The 15778-nt window shown below is 41.3% G+C and overlaps 1 protein-coding gene across 1 annotated transcript in view; it reads left to right on the top strand.

Annotated features, from left to right (window-relative positions):
* SERGEF (secretion regulating guanine nucleotide exchange factor) overlaps positions 1-15778 on the top strand; it is a 234901-nt gene that overhangs the window by 305 nt on the left and 218818 nt on the right. Inside the window, 4 exon segments of the mRNA XM_017672684.3 lie at positions 3482-3617; positions 4817-4972; positions 6577-6671; positions 12333-12393. Coding sequence (XP_017528173.3) covers positions 3482-3617; positions 4817-4972; positions 6577-6671; positions 12333-12393 — 448 coding nt within the window.

Below are 15778 nucleotides of genomic sequence, written 5' to 3'. Positions count from 1 at the left end.
GAGGAGAGGGCGGGAAGGGAAGAAGAGCCTTAACGGGGTGACTTAGGGGACTGTTGGCCAGTGGGGTCCGGACCCGAGGGGCTGCGGCGCTTCCGGAGGAACCTGCCCCCGGGACAGAGCATCTGGTTCCGTGAGAGCCTTCAGGCCTGGATAGCGCCGGGAGGACCGCGTGGAGGATTCCGTAGAGGGAATTGCCCCGTCCCAGGGCCCTCTTGGGCCACCTGTGCCCCCAATCTCGCGTTGCTTGGAGGGTGCAGGCCCTTCTCCAGCCCCACCGCAGCCTGGCAGGAGCATCTTTTGATGTGAGGCGTGCGGTGCTCGGCCGCGCATAAGGCGGACACCCTTCATATTTGCCGATATCCTGCTGTGACCGTATCTCCTCTGCCTTGGCGTAGGAGTCTGCGCTGGTGTTGATTTGACGCGGGCACTGAGAGAAATGATCATCCTTATGTGTCCTGGCTGGAAGAGAAGAGGGTCTCTGCAGAGGAATGTGTTGCATATACATGGGAGCAAGCAGACATAGATAGTGTCTTTAGTCCTTCATAGCACGTATCACAGTTGTAATGAAATGTGTAATTTGTTAAGGTCTGTTTCCTTGGCTAGAATGTGAGTTTCATAATTGAGGATACTGTGCCTGTTCACAGTGCCTAGCAAATATTTGTTGACTAATGAATGTGTGCTTAGCTTTGTGCTGGTCTTTTGATGAAAACACAGGAGTGAAAGATTTCCAGCTTTCCTGTTGGAGAAGGGGAGTAACACCTGTATTGCTATTAAAACCGGCATGTATTGAGTAATTTTAAAAACGCAATTATCAGTACCAGTCAGCACTTGTTGAATGTAAAGTTGCAGACTGGCAGAAGGGAGAGCGTGCAGTTCGGCCTGAGGTAGTATGGCTGGCTGAGTATTTTTGAGGTGGCACTTGAGCTGCAGGTGGAGTTTGGGACTGAATGTGTGTTTCGGGTGTGCTGTCTCTGGTTTTTCCCGAGCGGGAGACAAGGGTCTGTGTGTCAGATATGGTCTTGTCCATACTGAAAAATACTGTTGAGCCTAACTCTAGCACTGTGCTTGGAGGCCGGATGGTGTGATCTTCCTGCTGCATGGTGTGTATTAATTTGCTAGGGCTGCCATAACAAAACCGTAAAGATGGAGAGAGGCTTAAACAATAATGATGTATTTTTTTCCAGTTCTGGAGGCCAGAATTCCAAGATAAAGGTGTCAGCAGGTTTAGTTTCATTTGAGGCCTCTTTTCTTTGGCTTGCAGGTGGCTGCCTTCTTGACGTGTCCTCATGTGGCTTTTTCTCTGTATGAGGGCATCCCAGTGTCTCTTCACATAAGGACACCAGTCATATTATATTAGAGCCCTACCTTGATTACATCATTTAACCTCACTTATCTTTTTAGAGGCCCCATCTCCAGTCAGTCACATTTTGAGGTACTGGAGGTTCGGGCTGCAACAGGTTAATTTTAGGGGAACATAATTCAGTCCACAGCAAGGGGATTTACCTTCTTGGAGTCGTGTGTGTGTGGTGTGTCTGGAGTGTTTGTAAGGAAAGGAGGCAAATAACAGCAGTAACACGTATTAAATTTTCCTTCATCCTGGATTTAGGGCCTGGAGTTTGCATTGCAAAAATTGAGAGTCATAATTTGAATCCTGAGTGCCTGTGTCTCACTTTCTGTTCAGCAGCCTACAGTGTTGGTAATGGGGCAGTCACAGAGATCTCAGGGCTGGTGGAAAAATTCTGGCCATCTGCACTCCACAGTATGCAAGTCGTTAATTTGATCTTTCCTAGGTAGGGCCTCTTTGAGTCTTATATTCATTCACCATATTCATTATAAAATATATGCACACTTTCTCTGGGCCGGCACAGTTTCAGCTGCAGAAGATATGAGTGAGCAAAACAAAGATCCTTCTCTTCTGGTTTACTTATAAGGTGGGAGGTAGACAGTAAACAAGAAAGCAAAAATGTTGTAATGTTTGGGAGTGCTATGAAGAGAATTAATAAACAAAAGAGGATAGAGTGCTGGGATGCTATTTTAGGTAGGATCGTACAGTTAGCTTCCTGCCAGATTAGCTTTGGGCTGGTTCCCCACATATCCTTAGAGACACAGTATGGTATAATAAAAGGATTGGGGTATCCGACTTGTTGCCTGTATGTGACTATGGGAAATTACTTAACCATTCTGAGCCTTAGTTTCTTCATCTGTAAAATGTGAGTGGTAATAGCGTCTGCTCTGTTGTGAGAATAGAAAATGAATACCCAGCACACAGAGAAGCACTGTGATTGGTAGCTCATAATGCCCCTGAGGGCCCCCTGGGACCTATGCCCCTGCCCTGGCTTACTCTCCCTGCTTGGAGTTCTTGCATACCTGGAGGCCTGTGCAACAGACAGTTCCACAGGATCAGGAGTTTGTATGTATGTATGTATGAATTTTTTGTAGTTATTTTAGATCACTTTTTGTCATTCAGGTGTCTTCAAAAACAAACACATTTTAAAGATTTTACTACTTATCTCTAGGGAGAGATACTTGGGAGTAGCGTAAGAATTTCTGCAATTTTAATACAGTTCTCCCTCCACCATTCCGTTTTCTTCAATTTTGAATACAAAAAGCTCTGAAACCGTCAAACTGACCTGACATGAGGCTGCTTAGAGTCTTTGTCCGTTTAGCTGTATTTGCACCTTTTTCTGCAGAAATAATACTATTCCGCCTTTGGGGTGCTGCTTCCAGGCCTTGCAGCAGTGTATATGATTTATATGCCATATTTTCTAAAGTCTATAAAATTCTGAATCAGAAATACATCTGGCTGCCATAGCTTTTGGGTTAGGGATTCTGGACCCTTATTGTATAGTAGTAATCATAGACATATTGCTCACCAAGGGGAAATATGTTCCCTTACAGGAATCTCATTATGTAAATCTTAGCATCATCTTGTACTTGGAGGGGCCCTTAGAGATCATTGCCAACCTCTTACTGTGCAAATGAATTAACAGTGAGGCGCCCTGTATGAGGGTACATAATCCTCAGCTAACTTTGATTACAGAAGGTCGTTGTCAGTTTTCCCAGTGAGGGTGTGGGGAGAAGGGACAAGAACTAGTTCCAGTGCATTTCCCACCACTTTGTTCCCATTTTCCCTCATTATTTCTTTCCTTAGCCTCCATAGATAATTAGCTTTTATAAGAAGGAACTCCCATGCTGTCCCCCAAAGGCAACATGTGGTTTGGGGTATTGAAAGAAGAGGGGGATATCTTCAGATAAGTTGTGGGCACTAATGACTCCTCTCACATGGAAATAGTGGTGTTCTGGGGATGGGGCCACCATCAAGTATGGTTGCATATAACAAACTCTTGAGAACAGGCTTATGAAATCGCATATGTGATAGGGGCTGAGAGGTATGTCAGGGTGAGAAAGATAGGGACAGGTAAATACACGTGGATAGTGGTGGTTTCCATGCTTCTTCATCCCAGGTTTATTTTATCCCTAGGGTGCAAATAGCTATGGGCAACTTGGCCTTGGCCATAAGGAAGATGTGCTTTTTCCCCAGCAACTGGATGACTTCTGTAAACCTGGATGTGTCAGGAGGATCACAGGAGGAGGGGGCCACTCTGCTGTTGTCACAGGTAACTTCCTTCAAGAGTAGAGAGCCCCTCATTTTCTTATTTAGACATTTCCCCCTAGGGTGTTACTATGGCCATCTTTCAGCCTTGTATTTTACAAAGGAAAACATTCTTGTGAAAGAGCCAGGTTGCTATCAGTGAATTCTAGATTGTCAGAGCTGAAAGGACTTTAGAGATCTAGGCAACCCCTCCATCCTGCTCCATTATACAAATAAAGCTTAGAGAGGAAAACTGACTGCTTCAGGTTATAAGAAATCAATGGGAGAGTTGCAACATATATGACATGGTGTATCATATATTGCTGTTTAACTTTCACATAGGAGTTAGAAGTCTTTGCAATTAGAAAGAATATTCCTTGAGAAGGAGAGCTTTGGAATTCCCTTAATTTCTCTCACAGTACCTAGGATGGTACTTCACAAGTACTGCAAGTGCTGCAATATTGCAGAGGAGGGCATATTGCATCCTTGTTAAGAACATGAACTCTGGAATCAAACTGCCTGGGTTCAAATCTTGGTTCTGTTCTTTATTAGCTGTGTGGCCTTGGGCAAGTCGCTTGATTTCTGTGCCAGTTTCTTCTCTGTTACATGGGGATAATGATGGTGGATGAGGAGAATCAACAGGGCTGCATTATGACATTCTTGGGGCCTGGGCCCTTTTGCCTTTGTGAACCTCTTACTACATAAAGAAATTTCAAACATTTTATTTTATAACTGCGTTGATATAAAGATTAGTATAATCCAGGTTAGATTTAGTATTATGTATTAATTATTATTACATTTATTTTTTCTTATTTTAAAGGAATTTAAAATTAAAACATTTGTGTGGGCCTCTAAAACTACTATGGGCTCTAGGAACTGTGCCCAAAGTGTAAGTCACTCCCACACTTTAAGCTCTTAGAACAGTACCTGGCACATTCTAAGAGCTGAATAAATGTTGGCTTTTATTGTTACTTGAGTAGATATTCACTTTGGTCATTAATTGGCTACTGCAGTAGGACTTAGAGTTTCCATTTAGATATTATATTTGAGTCCCTTGGCCCTATGCCATTTGGTCCAGTGCACATTAACCTTTATGGCTTATTAACATGGGTAAGAGAAAGGTTATTGGGTTTGTGACTCCAAATTAGAGTGCAATCCTTTTGCTTGCTTTGGTGGTTGTGGTTTCCCCTGTGCAGACAATCACCAAAGCCTTTGTTTTTGCAGATGGAGGAAGTCTTTTCGTCTGTGGCCTGAACAAAGATGGCCAACTGGGGCTTGGTCATACAGAGGATATTCTGTATTTTACCCCCTGCAAATCCCTCCTTGGTTGTCCCATCCAACAGGTGGCCTGTGGCTGGGATTTTACCATTATTCTCACAGGTGAGTTCACTTCTAGGTGATTACCACTGGGAAGGCTTTGGGTGAGAAGAGCATGATGGTACTGATGCTGATTGAATGAATGCCTCTGTGTTTACACACACACACGTTCTCTCTGGTTGTCAAATAAATTTGGGGGTGCCTTTTACAAAGAGAGTTTGAACAGTAAAGCTTAAGGCTGGAAAACTTTCGCCAGCACCTGGGGGCCAGATCTCCTTTGGTGGCCACTTCCTGTCCCAGAAGCTCACGGAGAGAGCTGTGTGCCTGGGCTAGATAGCAGTAGTGCTGGCTAAGGGTTACTTGCTGCAGAACGCGGTGAGGAAGCATGAGGAGAGCAGAGGTTGTCCCTACAGTGATGACAACTTGTTTCCCATTGAAGGGTTAAGAAAATATATATATATGTAGTTGAGCAGAACTGTTCAATGTCTATGAAGTCAGATAGCAGGGTAGAATGTAGGGGGGCATGGCCAAAGAGTTAATAGAGTAATGTTCTTGGGAGCAGCTGGCAATAGTTACTTTGTCAGCTGACTTTTCTCTGGAAGCAGGTTTACCCTGTCCAGCTTGCTGTTCTGGATTGAAGGACCATCTACAGTTTCTGACTAGGCTCCCTCTTCCTCACAGTCCTCTGGCAAGGGCATCTTCTGACCATATGCTCCCCCCAGACCCTTGAAAATCCCAAGCTTAAAAAGACCACTTTAGCACATGGCATTCAGTTACTGTTCCCTACCTGGCCCTGTTGTTGCCTTGTCTATTATTCGCCATACTCCCCATACTTTTCTTTCTAGTAATACCAAATAGTACATGTTGTTCTTTGTCTGGAACAGTCTTTCTTGTCTATCTGATGCACTCTCATTCCTTCTTTAAAATTCTGCTTAGGTGTTGCCATCTCTCTTCTGTGGAAGGGTTGTGTAATGTGTATTGAATTTGGCAGTAATTATTAGAATCTAAATAATAGGTATCATTGTCAATGATTACTATCACTAGGACTGTGTTGGGGTGGATAACAGTGTTTCCTACTCACATTTGGAACCAATTGTGAGAAAGGTGGAGAGGAGTCAGACAGTTGGAGCTCAAACTCCATTATTTTACCATTATCAGAGCTAACCCTCCTCTGATCCATACTTACTCTGCAAACTCTGGGCTTCCCTTGGGGGAAGTCCTTACTATGTGTCAGCCCACAGTGCCTGAGCAGAAGGTACCAAGCCACACGTGTCCTGTTCCTTTTTTGAGCTCACTAATTGGCTAAGTTATCCCTCCTCCCCTAGAAAGCAGTGAGTATGGGGAAGGGCTTAGTAAAATAATAGAAATTGTGTCACATAGAAACATGAAAACTGGGGAATAAGTATCTTCCCATCCTAATGCTAGGCACTGCATAATGTTCTGCCCAGATAAGCTGTCATTAAGTAGGCAGTGTAGAGGACAATCTGTATGGAACATTTAGTCCAGTGCTAGTGTTTTTACTCCTGGAGGAGTGATAAAAGCAGGGAATACGGTTTGAATGTGCTAAAGCACAGGGCCCCCGCTCTTCCTCTCATCCTCCAGCATTTGCCTTTTGGTCATAGATAGCTTACTTTTTAGATTGTGATTTAAGTATTTGTGTTTTGCAGAAAATGGTCAAGTTCTATCATGTGGATCCAACTTCTTTGGTCAATTAGGAGTTCCTCATGGGATTCCAAGATGTGTAGTTCCTCAAGCCATTGAGGTAAGGCAGCATCCAATATTTAGCTTGCCCGTGTCCTGTTAAAGCACTCCTCGGGTATTATCGTTATTATTGTTACCCCTCCCAGACTGAAAGACTGGCAGGGTCCATGAAAACCCATGAGGGAGGTAGAATTTAAGATGAAAACTTAGATTTTCTGGGAAAAATTAGGTTGGGTGGATGGAGGTGGTGAGTGAAAAAAACCTGTTAGCCCTCATACACATTATACATTTTTGTGAAGTAAGACAATAAGGGTAATATATCTCATAAAGACATTAATGATGTTTTCCAATTCTAAAATTCATAATAATAGGAATTGTGTTGGAAACAGGTCCAATTAGAAGTGACCTACCTAAAGACAGTAAGCTGGCAAATGGTATAGGCTAGTGCTGTCCAAAAGAAATATGATATAAAAATAACATGTAAATGAAAATTTCTGGTAGCATCATTTAAGAAAGTAAAGAGAAATAGGTGAAATTAGTTTTTAAAATAACAGCTTTAATGAGATGTAATTCATATAAAATATAACTTTTACCCTTTAAAAATGTATAATTCAAGTGGCTTTTAGTTTATTCACAGAGATGCTCAGCCATCTAATTATCTACTTAGATAATTATGACCATTATCTAATTTTAGAACATTTTCATCGTCAGCTAAGAAACTGTGTACCCAGGTGCAGTTTCTTCCCATTTTCTCCTACCCCACCCCTTGGTGATCAATAATCTGTCTCCATCGATTTGCCTTTTCTGGGCATTTATAAATGGAATCATAAATATGTAGTCTTTTTTGTCTAGCTTCTTTTACTTCATGATATTTTCAAATTTCATCTATGTTGTGGGGTGTGGGTAAAATTAATTTTAATAATTTTAAAGTTAATCCAATGTATCCAAACTATGTCATTGCATTTTATATGTCATATAAAACTTATTAATGAGACATTTTATATTCTTTATTTTATACTCAGTTGAACTCCGGTGTATATTTTTCACTTACACTATGTCTCAATTCAGTAGCCATATGTTGCTAGTGGCTACCATCTTGGACAACATGAGGATTAGACAGGACTCCTGCCCTAGTTCAGAGCTCTTTTCACTGAGTTGTACTTAAAATATATATATTAATATTTTAATGATCACAGTAGGAGTATGGAATTTTAAAAGAACTATGCTGGGATCTAAAATGAGTTTCACCACCTAAGCTGCTCCACTCCTATCTAATTTCCTTAAACTCTGACTCAGTAGGAGATCTGTTGTCATTGGAGAAAGCGTGGTCAGCTCCCAACGTTTTGCCGAATTATGATTGCTTCATATGAATTAGGAAGGTAGGGCGTGGGGCATTATTTGGTGTCATGGTTTCCATGGTGTTTTAGTCTGTTCAGGCTGCTAAAACAGAAATACCATGGATGAGATGGCTTAAACAACAAACATTTATTTTTCACATTTCTGGAGGATGGGAAATCTAAGATCAAGGCACCAGCAGATATGGTATCTGGTGACCCTCCTGGTTTATAGATAGTCATCTTCTCGTTGGGCAAAGAAGCTCTCTAGGGCCTCTTTCATAAGGGCATTAATTCCATTCATGAGAACTCCTTTATCATGACCTAATCACCTCCCAAAGACCTTCCTTCCAAATACCATCACATTGGGTAAGAGGTCTCAATATATGAATTTTGGGTGAATACAAAACATTCAGTCTATAGCACATGGGATGCAGGGAAATCTAGACTCTGTAGTCCCTGTTGTAGGAAGTGTTACAGCTTCTAGTTACAAATAGATGGCTTTTTAAGAACCTAAATCTAAGTTATAATTAATTTAGCCTAAGCCACATTATTAAAGAATACAGGGGAACAATGTTTAAAATACGTTAGATGGCAGAATGAGGAAGTAAAAACATTTTGACAGGCTTTTTCATATGGGACAATGAAAGGAATGTGCCAAAGTGAAGTATAATAGAAAGTCATTCATTTATTTAATAGCAACTGTTGTGTACAGGTGCTGTTGTTAGGAAGTGGGGACAAAAGTGAATAAGATCCAATCCTAGCATTTGAGGGTCTTACAGTTAGCAGTACATGTTAGATACAGAAATACCTAAACACATTATCATGTTAGAACTGTGGTAGATGCATGTATAGTCTCAAAGGAGGGAGTACTGAACTCCTTGGGGAAGATGGGCTGAGAATAGGCTGTGCTAAGTCTTGAAAGTTGAGTGGGAGTTTACCTGGTTGAGATAGGATGCATGGAGCAGGTAGAAAGAAGGGCATTCCAGCAGAAGGTACTATAAGCAAATGTGTAGAAGCATGAAACAGGAGGGTTTGGGATACTACAAGCAGTTTAGTATGATTGGAATATAATGATAGAAACACCAGTGGGAAAGGGGCAAGCGGGGAGGTAGTGTAGGATAAACAGTAGGAACACTGTTTTAGGGAGGGCCTGGATGGGGGAAGAACAGTGTATTGGGGGGCTGAATGGGATAGTGTGGAGGATGAATTGAAGGAAGATCACTCAGGAAACTCTGGCTAATGCAGATTAAGAGAGATGGCCTTGGTCCAAACTAAAGAAGTGGGAGTAGAGATGAAGAGGTAGGAATGGAGGTGAGTTGAGGATGTTGAAGAGATTGGATCCACATGTAGAGCCTTTTAGTTTTGAAAAAAAAAGAAAAAAATAAATTGATGGTCAATATGTTCAAACTGTATTAGCAGTAAGATTTGATCTTCTCAAAAGCTAATGTGATTGTGGGCTGTATTAAGAGAACTAGTGTCTGGAAGAAGGGAGGCCAGAGTGCTGTCCTTTGTGCTAGTCAGACTGTGTCTGGAATGTTGTGTTCCGTTGTGGGTTTGGTGCTTAGGTTCTGGGAATAAAGGTAAGACTTGGACCCTGCCTTTGAGGGTCCCAAAGTTTAGAAAGACACTGTGGATCTGCAAATAAACAATGTGCTAAAACTCCATAGGGGCTATGATCAATGCCTATCCAAGTCCCTTTAAAAGAGAGAGATTGACAAAGACCTGAATGTAACTCATGAAACCATAAATCTCATAGAATAAAACAAGTAAAAATCTCTTGAATATAAACATGAGCAACTTTTTCTTTAACACTTCTCCTTGGACAAGGGAAACAAAAGCAAAAATGAACAATAGGACTACATCAAACTAAAAAGCTGTACAACAAAGGAAACCATCAGAACAAAAAGGCATCCTATAATATGGAGAATATATTCATAAATGATGTATCCAATAAGGGGTTAACATCCAAAGTAAAGAGCTCACACACCTCAACACCCAAAAAACAAATAACCTGATAAAAAAATGGGTGGAGGATCTGAACAGACACTTCTCCGAAGAAGAAATTCAGATGGCCAAGAGGCACATGAAAAGATGCTCCACATTACTAATCATCAGGGAAATGCAAATTAAAACCACAATGAAATATTATCTCATACCAGTTAGGATGGCCAACATCCAAAAGACAAGAAACAACAAATACTGGTGAGGATGCAGAGAAAGGGGAACCCTCCTGCACTGTTGGTGGGAATGTAAATTATTTCAACCATTGTGGTAAGCAATATGGAGGTTCCTCAAAAAACTAAAAATAGAAATACCATTTGACCCAGTAATTCCACTCCTAGGAATTTTACCCAAAGAAAACAAGATCCCTGATTCAAAAAGACATATGCACCCCTATGTTTATTGTAGCACTATGTGTGAAAAATAGCCAAGCAATTTGGAAGCGACCTAAGTGTTCATCAGTAGATGAGTGGATAAAGGAGATGTGGTATATATACACAATGGAATATTATACAGCCATAAAAAGAAAACATCCTACCATTTGCAACAACATGGATGGAGCTAGAGGATGTTATGCTCAGTGAAATAAGTCAGGCAAAGACAAATACCAAATGATTTCTCTCATTTGTGGAGTATAATAGTGAAGCAAAACTGAAGGAACAAAACAGCAGCAGACTCACAGAACCCAAGAAGGGACTAGTAGTTACCAAAGGGAAGGGGTTGGGAATGGTGGGTGGGGAGGGAGGGAATAGAGGAGTAAGGAGCATTTAATTAGCATACACAATATAGGTAGGTCATGGGGAAGGTAGTATAGCACAGAGAAGGTAAGTAGTGACTCTATATATAGCATCTTACTATACTGATGGACAGTGACTGCAATGGGGTAGGGGGACTTTATAATATGGGTGAATGTTGAAATCACAATGTTGTTCATGTGAAACCTTCATAAGATTGTATATCAATGATACCATAAATAAATAAGTAGGTAAGTAAGTAAAGAGAGATTGAGTAACCAGAGCATGTTTAGAGGAGATAAACCAAGCAGGGGAGGGAATTTGAGACTGGGTGATGGCTGATGGAATTGGGGAGGTTTCATCTACAGAAGAGATAAGTAGTAGTTCTCTGCTGCTGTGTAATAAATTGACCTAAAATTTAGCAGCTTAGAACAACAAGCATTTATTATTCATAGTTTCTGAGGGTCACGAATCTGGGAATAGCTTAGCTTGTTTCTGAGGAGGTTGCAGTTAAGATGTCAGCTGGAGTTGCACGCAGTTTGCTAAAGGCTTGACTGACTTGCTAGATCCACTTCCACACTCTCAGCTGGCGGGAGGCTTCAGGTCCTTGCCACATGGCTTCTCTGTTGGACCATTCAGGCATGGCATCTGGTTTCCCCAAGAGTGATTTGAAAGAAAGGCTGAGAAGGAGGCCTCCAGTCCTTTTATCACCTAGGCTCTGAGCCACTCTTCACTTCCTTATCCCATTCACTAGAAAGAAGTTACTAAGTCCAGTCCACACTCAACTGGAGGGCAGTTAGCTTCTACATTTTGAAGGGAGGGGTTTCAGAATTTGAGGACCTACTTTTTATTTTTTATTAAGGTATCATTGATATACAATCTTATGAAGGTTTCACATGAGCAACATTGTGGTTACTACATTCACTCATATTATCAAGTCTCCGCTACACCCCATTTGCAGTCTTGAGGACCTATTTTTAAAACCAGCACGAGACATCTGAAAGAGGACATGACAGCTGTTTTCAAATATTTGGAAAGCATTGTCAGAAGCTACAGGCAGCTAGATGTGGCTGCTTCCAAGGAGAAAGTGGAATGGTGTAATGATGGAGCAGGCATTTGGAGACATAGTAAGCTGCTGGAAGTAGGCATTTGGCAGGGGTTGGATGACACTTGGTGGGTATTGTGGAGGGGTTTGTAGCATTGCATGGGGACTGGATTAGATCAGAGGTTGTCAAACTAGAACCTTGGCAAGTAAAGTTTTATTGGAACACAGCCATGCCCATTCATTTATGTATTGTCTATGGCTGCTTTTATGTCTAGTGGCAGAGAGAAGTAGTGTGACAGAAATTCTGTGAGGCCTGCAAAATCTAAAATAATTTATTCTCTGGCCCTTTATAGAAAACATTTACTAACCCCTGGACTGGAAGACCTTGAAGGTCCTTCCCAGGCCTGAAAGGCATTGTGAGATGGTATTTTTAAAGACCTTTTTACTTTAAAAAGGTGTTTATGGATGGAAAAGTTGGGGGTTGGCAGCTCTAAACTGATCAGACACATAATGAGGGCCATTCTGTGCTGCATTTGGGCATAAATTACATAATGTTCTGTAGATGGATGATTCTGAGATCCCAATCTTTTTCTTTATTTTGACAGCTCCTGAGAGAGAAGGTTGTTTGTATTGCTGCTGGACTGAGGCATGCTTTAGCTGCCACAGGTGATCATTACGCTTTTATTTTCTAAATAAGCATGTAATAAGGAGAAACAGCTTTAGCAGAAATAACCTCTAGGGAGTAATTCAGAGTGTCCTGCCGTGCCGCCCTTCTGATTAAAAGGAGGGGACAAAGGCCAGAGACAGGTGGGAAAGCCTCTAGCAGGTTGGGAGGAAGAGAAGTTTTCTAGCTCTTTATGATGTTCTAGGCATGGTGCTAAGCTGTCTTGTTTTACTTAATACCCCATTTAATCTTCACAACCTCATAGTGACTGTGAGTTAAATTTTTGTGTATGAAGAAACTGAGGTCCAGAGAAGCTAAAGCACTTATCCAGGGTTGCACAGGGAGCAAGGGAGGAAAAGGTAGAGCTGGTATCAGTCTAGGGCAGTCTGGATTCCAAGGCTCCCATTCTTTGCTGTGAACAGCACTGCTTTCCAAGTGACTTAAAAGCTTTATGTGAGCTTGTCTCCTGTACCGTGGGAGGGTGATGGATCCATGGCTGACAGGGTGTGTGAGACTGAGGGTGGCAAGTGGAAAGGTCTGGTGGCGTGTGGAAGAAGTGCATCTCTCTTCTCTCTTCCTTGGTCATTTTTGGGCTCCCACTCCTGTGAGCTGGAGGACAGCCCTAACCGGCTGGCAGCTGAGGCTCAAGCATTCAGTGAGTCCACACATGGAGTGCAGAGAGGAGAGGCAGCCGGGAAGAGGCTGGTGGGGCACTGAGCTCAAGGTCGTCTGGGGCTTTGTATTGATCATACTTCACAAACATTTTTAGGTTTTATTTTGAGATATTTGTAGAGTCACATGCAGTTGTAAGGACAAAAATAGACCTCATGCACTCTTTTCCCAGTCTCTTCCCGTGTAACATTTGTGAAGCTGCAGTGCAAGAGCACAACCAGGATGTCTTTGTACAGTCCAGATGCAGACCAGTTCCATCACCGCAGTGATCCCTTCTGTTGCTCTTTTATGTCGGTGTTCATTTTCTACCCACCTCCACCCCCTTCTCAGTTCCTGGCAACCACGCTTCTCTTCTCCAACAATAATATTGTCATTTCAAGAATGTTATATAAATGGTGTCATACAGTATGTAGCCTTTTGGGATTAGCTTTTTTTGCTTAGCATGATTCTCTGGTGATTCATCCAAGCTGTGAGTTTCAATAACTTGTTCCTTTTCATTGCTAAATAGTATTCTATGGTATATATAGATATGCCCCGCTATCAGCCATATCAGGTGGCCAAAACAAAATACCCCAGACTGGGTGGCTTAAACAACAGGAATATGTTTTCTCACAGTAATGGAGACTCGAAGTCCAAGATTAGGGTGCTGGCAGAGTTGGTTTCTGGTGAGGCCTCTCTTCCTGTCTGGTAGGTGGCTGCTGTCTCACTGTGTCCTCACTTGGCCTTTCCTCTGTGTGTGCACAGAGAGAGGGAGACTGCTGGTTTCTCTTTCCCTTGTTCTAAGGACACCAGTTCTATCAGGTTAAGGCCTCCCTCTTATGACCCCTTAGCCTTACTACCTCCTTATAGGCCTCATCTCCAGATACAGTAACACTGGAGCCTAGGGCTTCCACACATGACATTTCAGCGACCCACTTCAGTCCATAACACATACAGTTTGTTTAACCAGTCGTCCATTGAAGGACATCTGTTTGCTTCCAGTTTTTGGCTATTAAGAATAAAGCTATAAATATTTGTGGACAAGTTTTTATGTGAACATAAATTTTCATTTCTCTGGGATAAATGCCCAGGAATGTGATTGCTAAGATATATAGTAGTGATTACACTTTCATAAGCAGCTTCTTCTCTTAGAAGGCAGCAGGGCTGGAGGATTGCCTATCACTGGTTTAATTCCCCCTTCCCTACCAACTTTCTGTAAATGCTAGTCTTATGTGTACATTCCTGTCCAGTCATAAAGCAGCAATTTGTATTATGTTTGACTGACTTCATTGTAAGTGCTCCTCTCCCCCATTTAATCTGTAAATATTTCTGCCTCCATATCTAAAAGAAAAGGGTGCCTTCTGAAACCATTACCAAAATACCATCATCATACCTACAAAAAATTAACAGTAATTCTGTAATTTATCAAATATCCAGTCAGTGTTTAAGTTTTCTTGATTGTCTCAAAAAATACTTTTTTACGTTTTGAATCAGGATCTGAATTAGGTGCATACATTGCAGTTGGTTGATAGATATCTCAACTCTCTTTTTAAAAATATTTACTTAATTTACCATCTTAACCATTTATAAATGTACAGTTGCGTGGTATTAGATACATCACATTATTGTGCAACCATCACCACCATCCATCTCCAGAACTTATTTCATCCTGCAAAACTGAAATTCTACATCCATTTAACAGTAACTCCCCATTCCTCCTTCCCCCAGCCCATGGCCACCCAATTCGACTTCCTGGCGCTCTGATTTTGACCAGTCGTACAAGCACATCATACAAGTGCAGTTGTATATATTTGTCTTTTCATGGCTTATTTCACTTAACATAATGTCCTCGAGGTCTATCCATGTTTTAGCATATGTCAGAATTTTCTTCCTTTTTAAGGCTGAATAATATTCCATTGCATGCATATGCCTCATTTTGCTTATCTTTTCATCAGTTGTTAGACACTTGGGTTGCTTCCACATTTTAGCTGTTGTGAAAAATGCTGCTATGAACATGGGTGTACAGATACCACTTTGAGATCCTGCTCTCTTTAGCATGTATACCCAGAAGTAGAATTGTTGGATCATACAGTAGTTATGTTTTTAACTTTTTGAGGAACCACCATCCTGTTTTCCACCATTTTACATTCCCACCAGCAGTTGCAATGGATTCCAGATATCTCCCCATCCTCACAAACACGTTATTTTCTATTTTTGTTTTTTTATAGCCATTCTAATACACACGAAGTAGTATCTCATTGCAGTTTTGATTTGCATTTCTCTAGTGATTAGTGATGTTGAGCATCTTTTTATGTTCTTATTGGACATTTGTATATTTTTCTTTGGAGAAATGTCTATTCAAGTCCTTTGCTCAGTTTTGAATCAGGTTTTTTTTATTATTGTTGACTTTTAGGAGTTCTTTATACATTCCAAATATTAATCCTTTATCAGGTATCTCAAGTCTCTTAATATATAAATCCCTTTTCCTATCTTTATTTTTTTCTCCTTGATTCTATTTGTTGAAGAGATGGTAAGTTTTATTCTATTTCAATACTGTGTTTTGTTCACATTGTGTTCAGTCATCATCACTTATATTTCACAAAGCAGGCTTTGCTGTTTACAGCCTAAGGGACCATTGGTTATAGGTTACTTTCAGAGAAGCAGAATCTTAATGTTGCTGGTAGGTGATGGGTCCTAGCCACACACATCTGACCGTAGACCATATATATAAAATCT

The sequence above is a fragment of the Manis javanica genome, chromosome 11 (genome assembly GCF_040802235.1).
Source record: "Manis javanica isolate MJ-LG chromosome 11, MJ_LKY, whole genome shotgun sequence".
In the NCBI taxonomy this organism is placed as follows: domain Eukaryota; kingdom Metazoa; phylum Chordata; class Mammalia; order Pholidota; family Manidae; genus Manis; species Manis javanica.
This window is presented reverse-complemented; position numbering and strand designations above follow the sequence as displayed.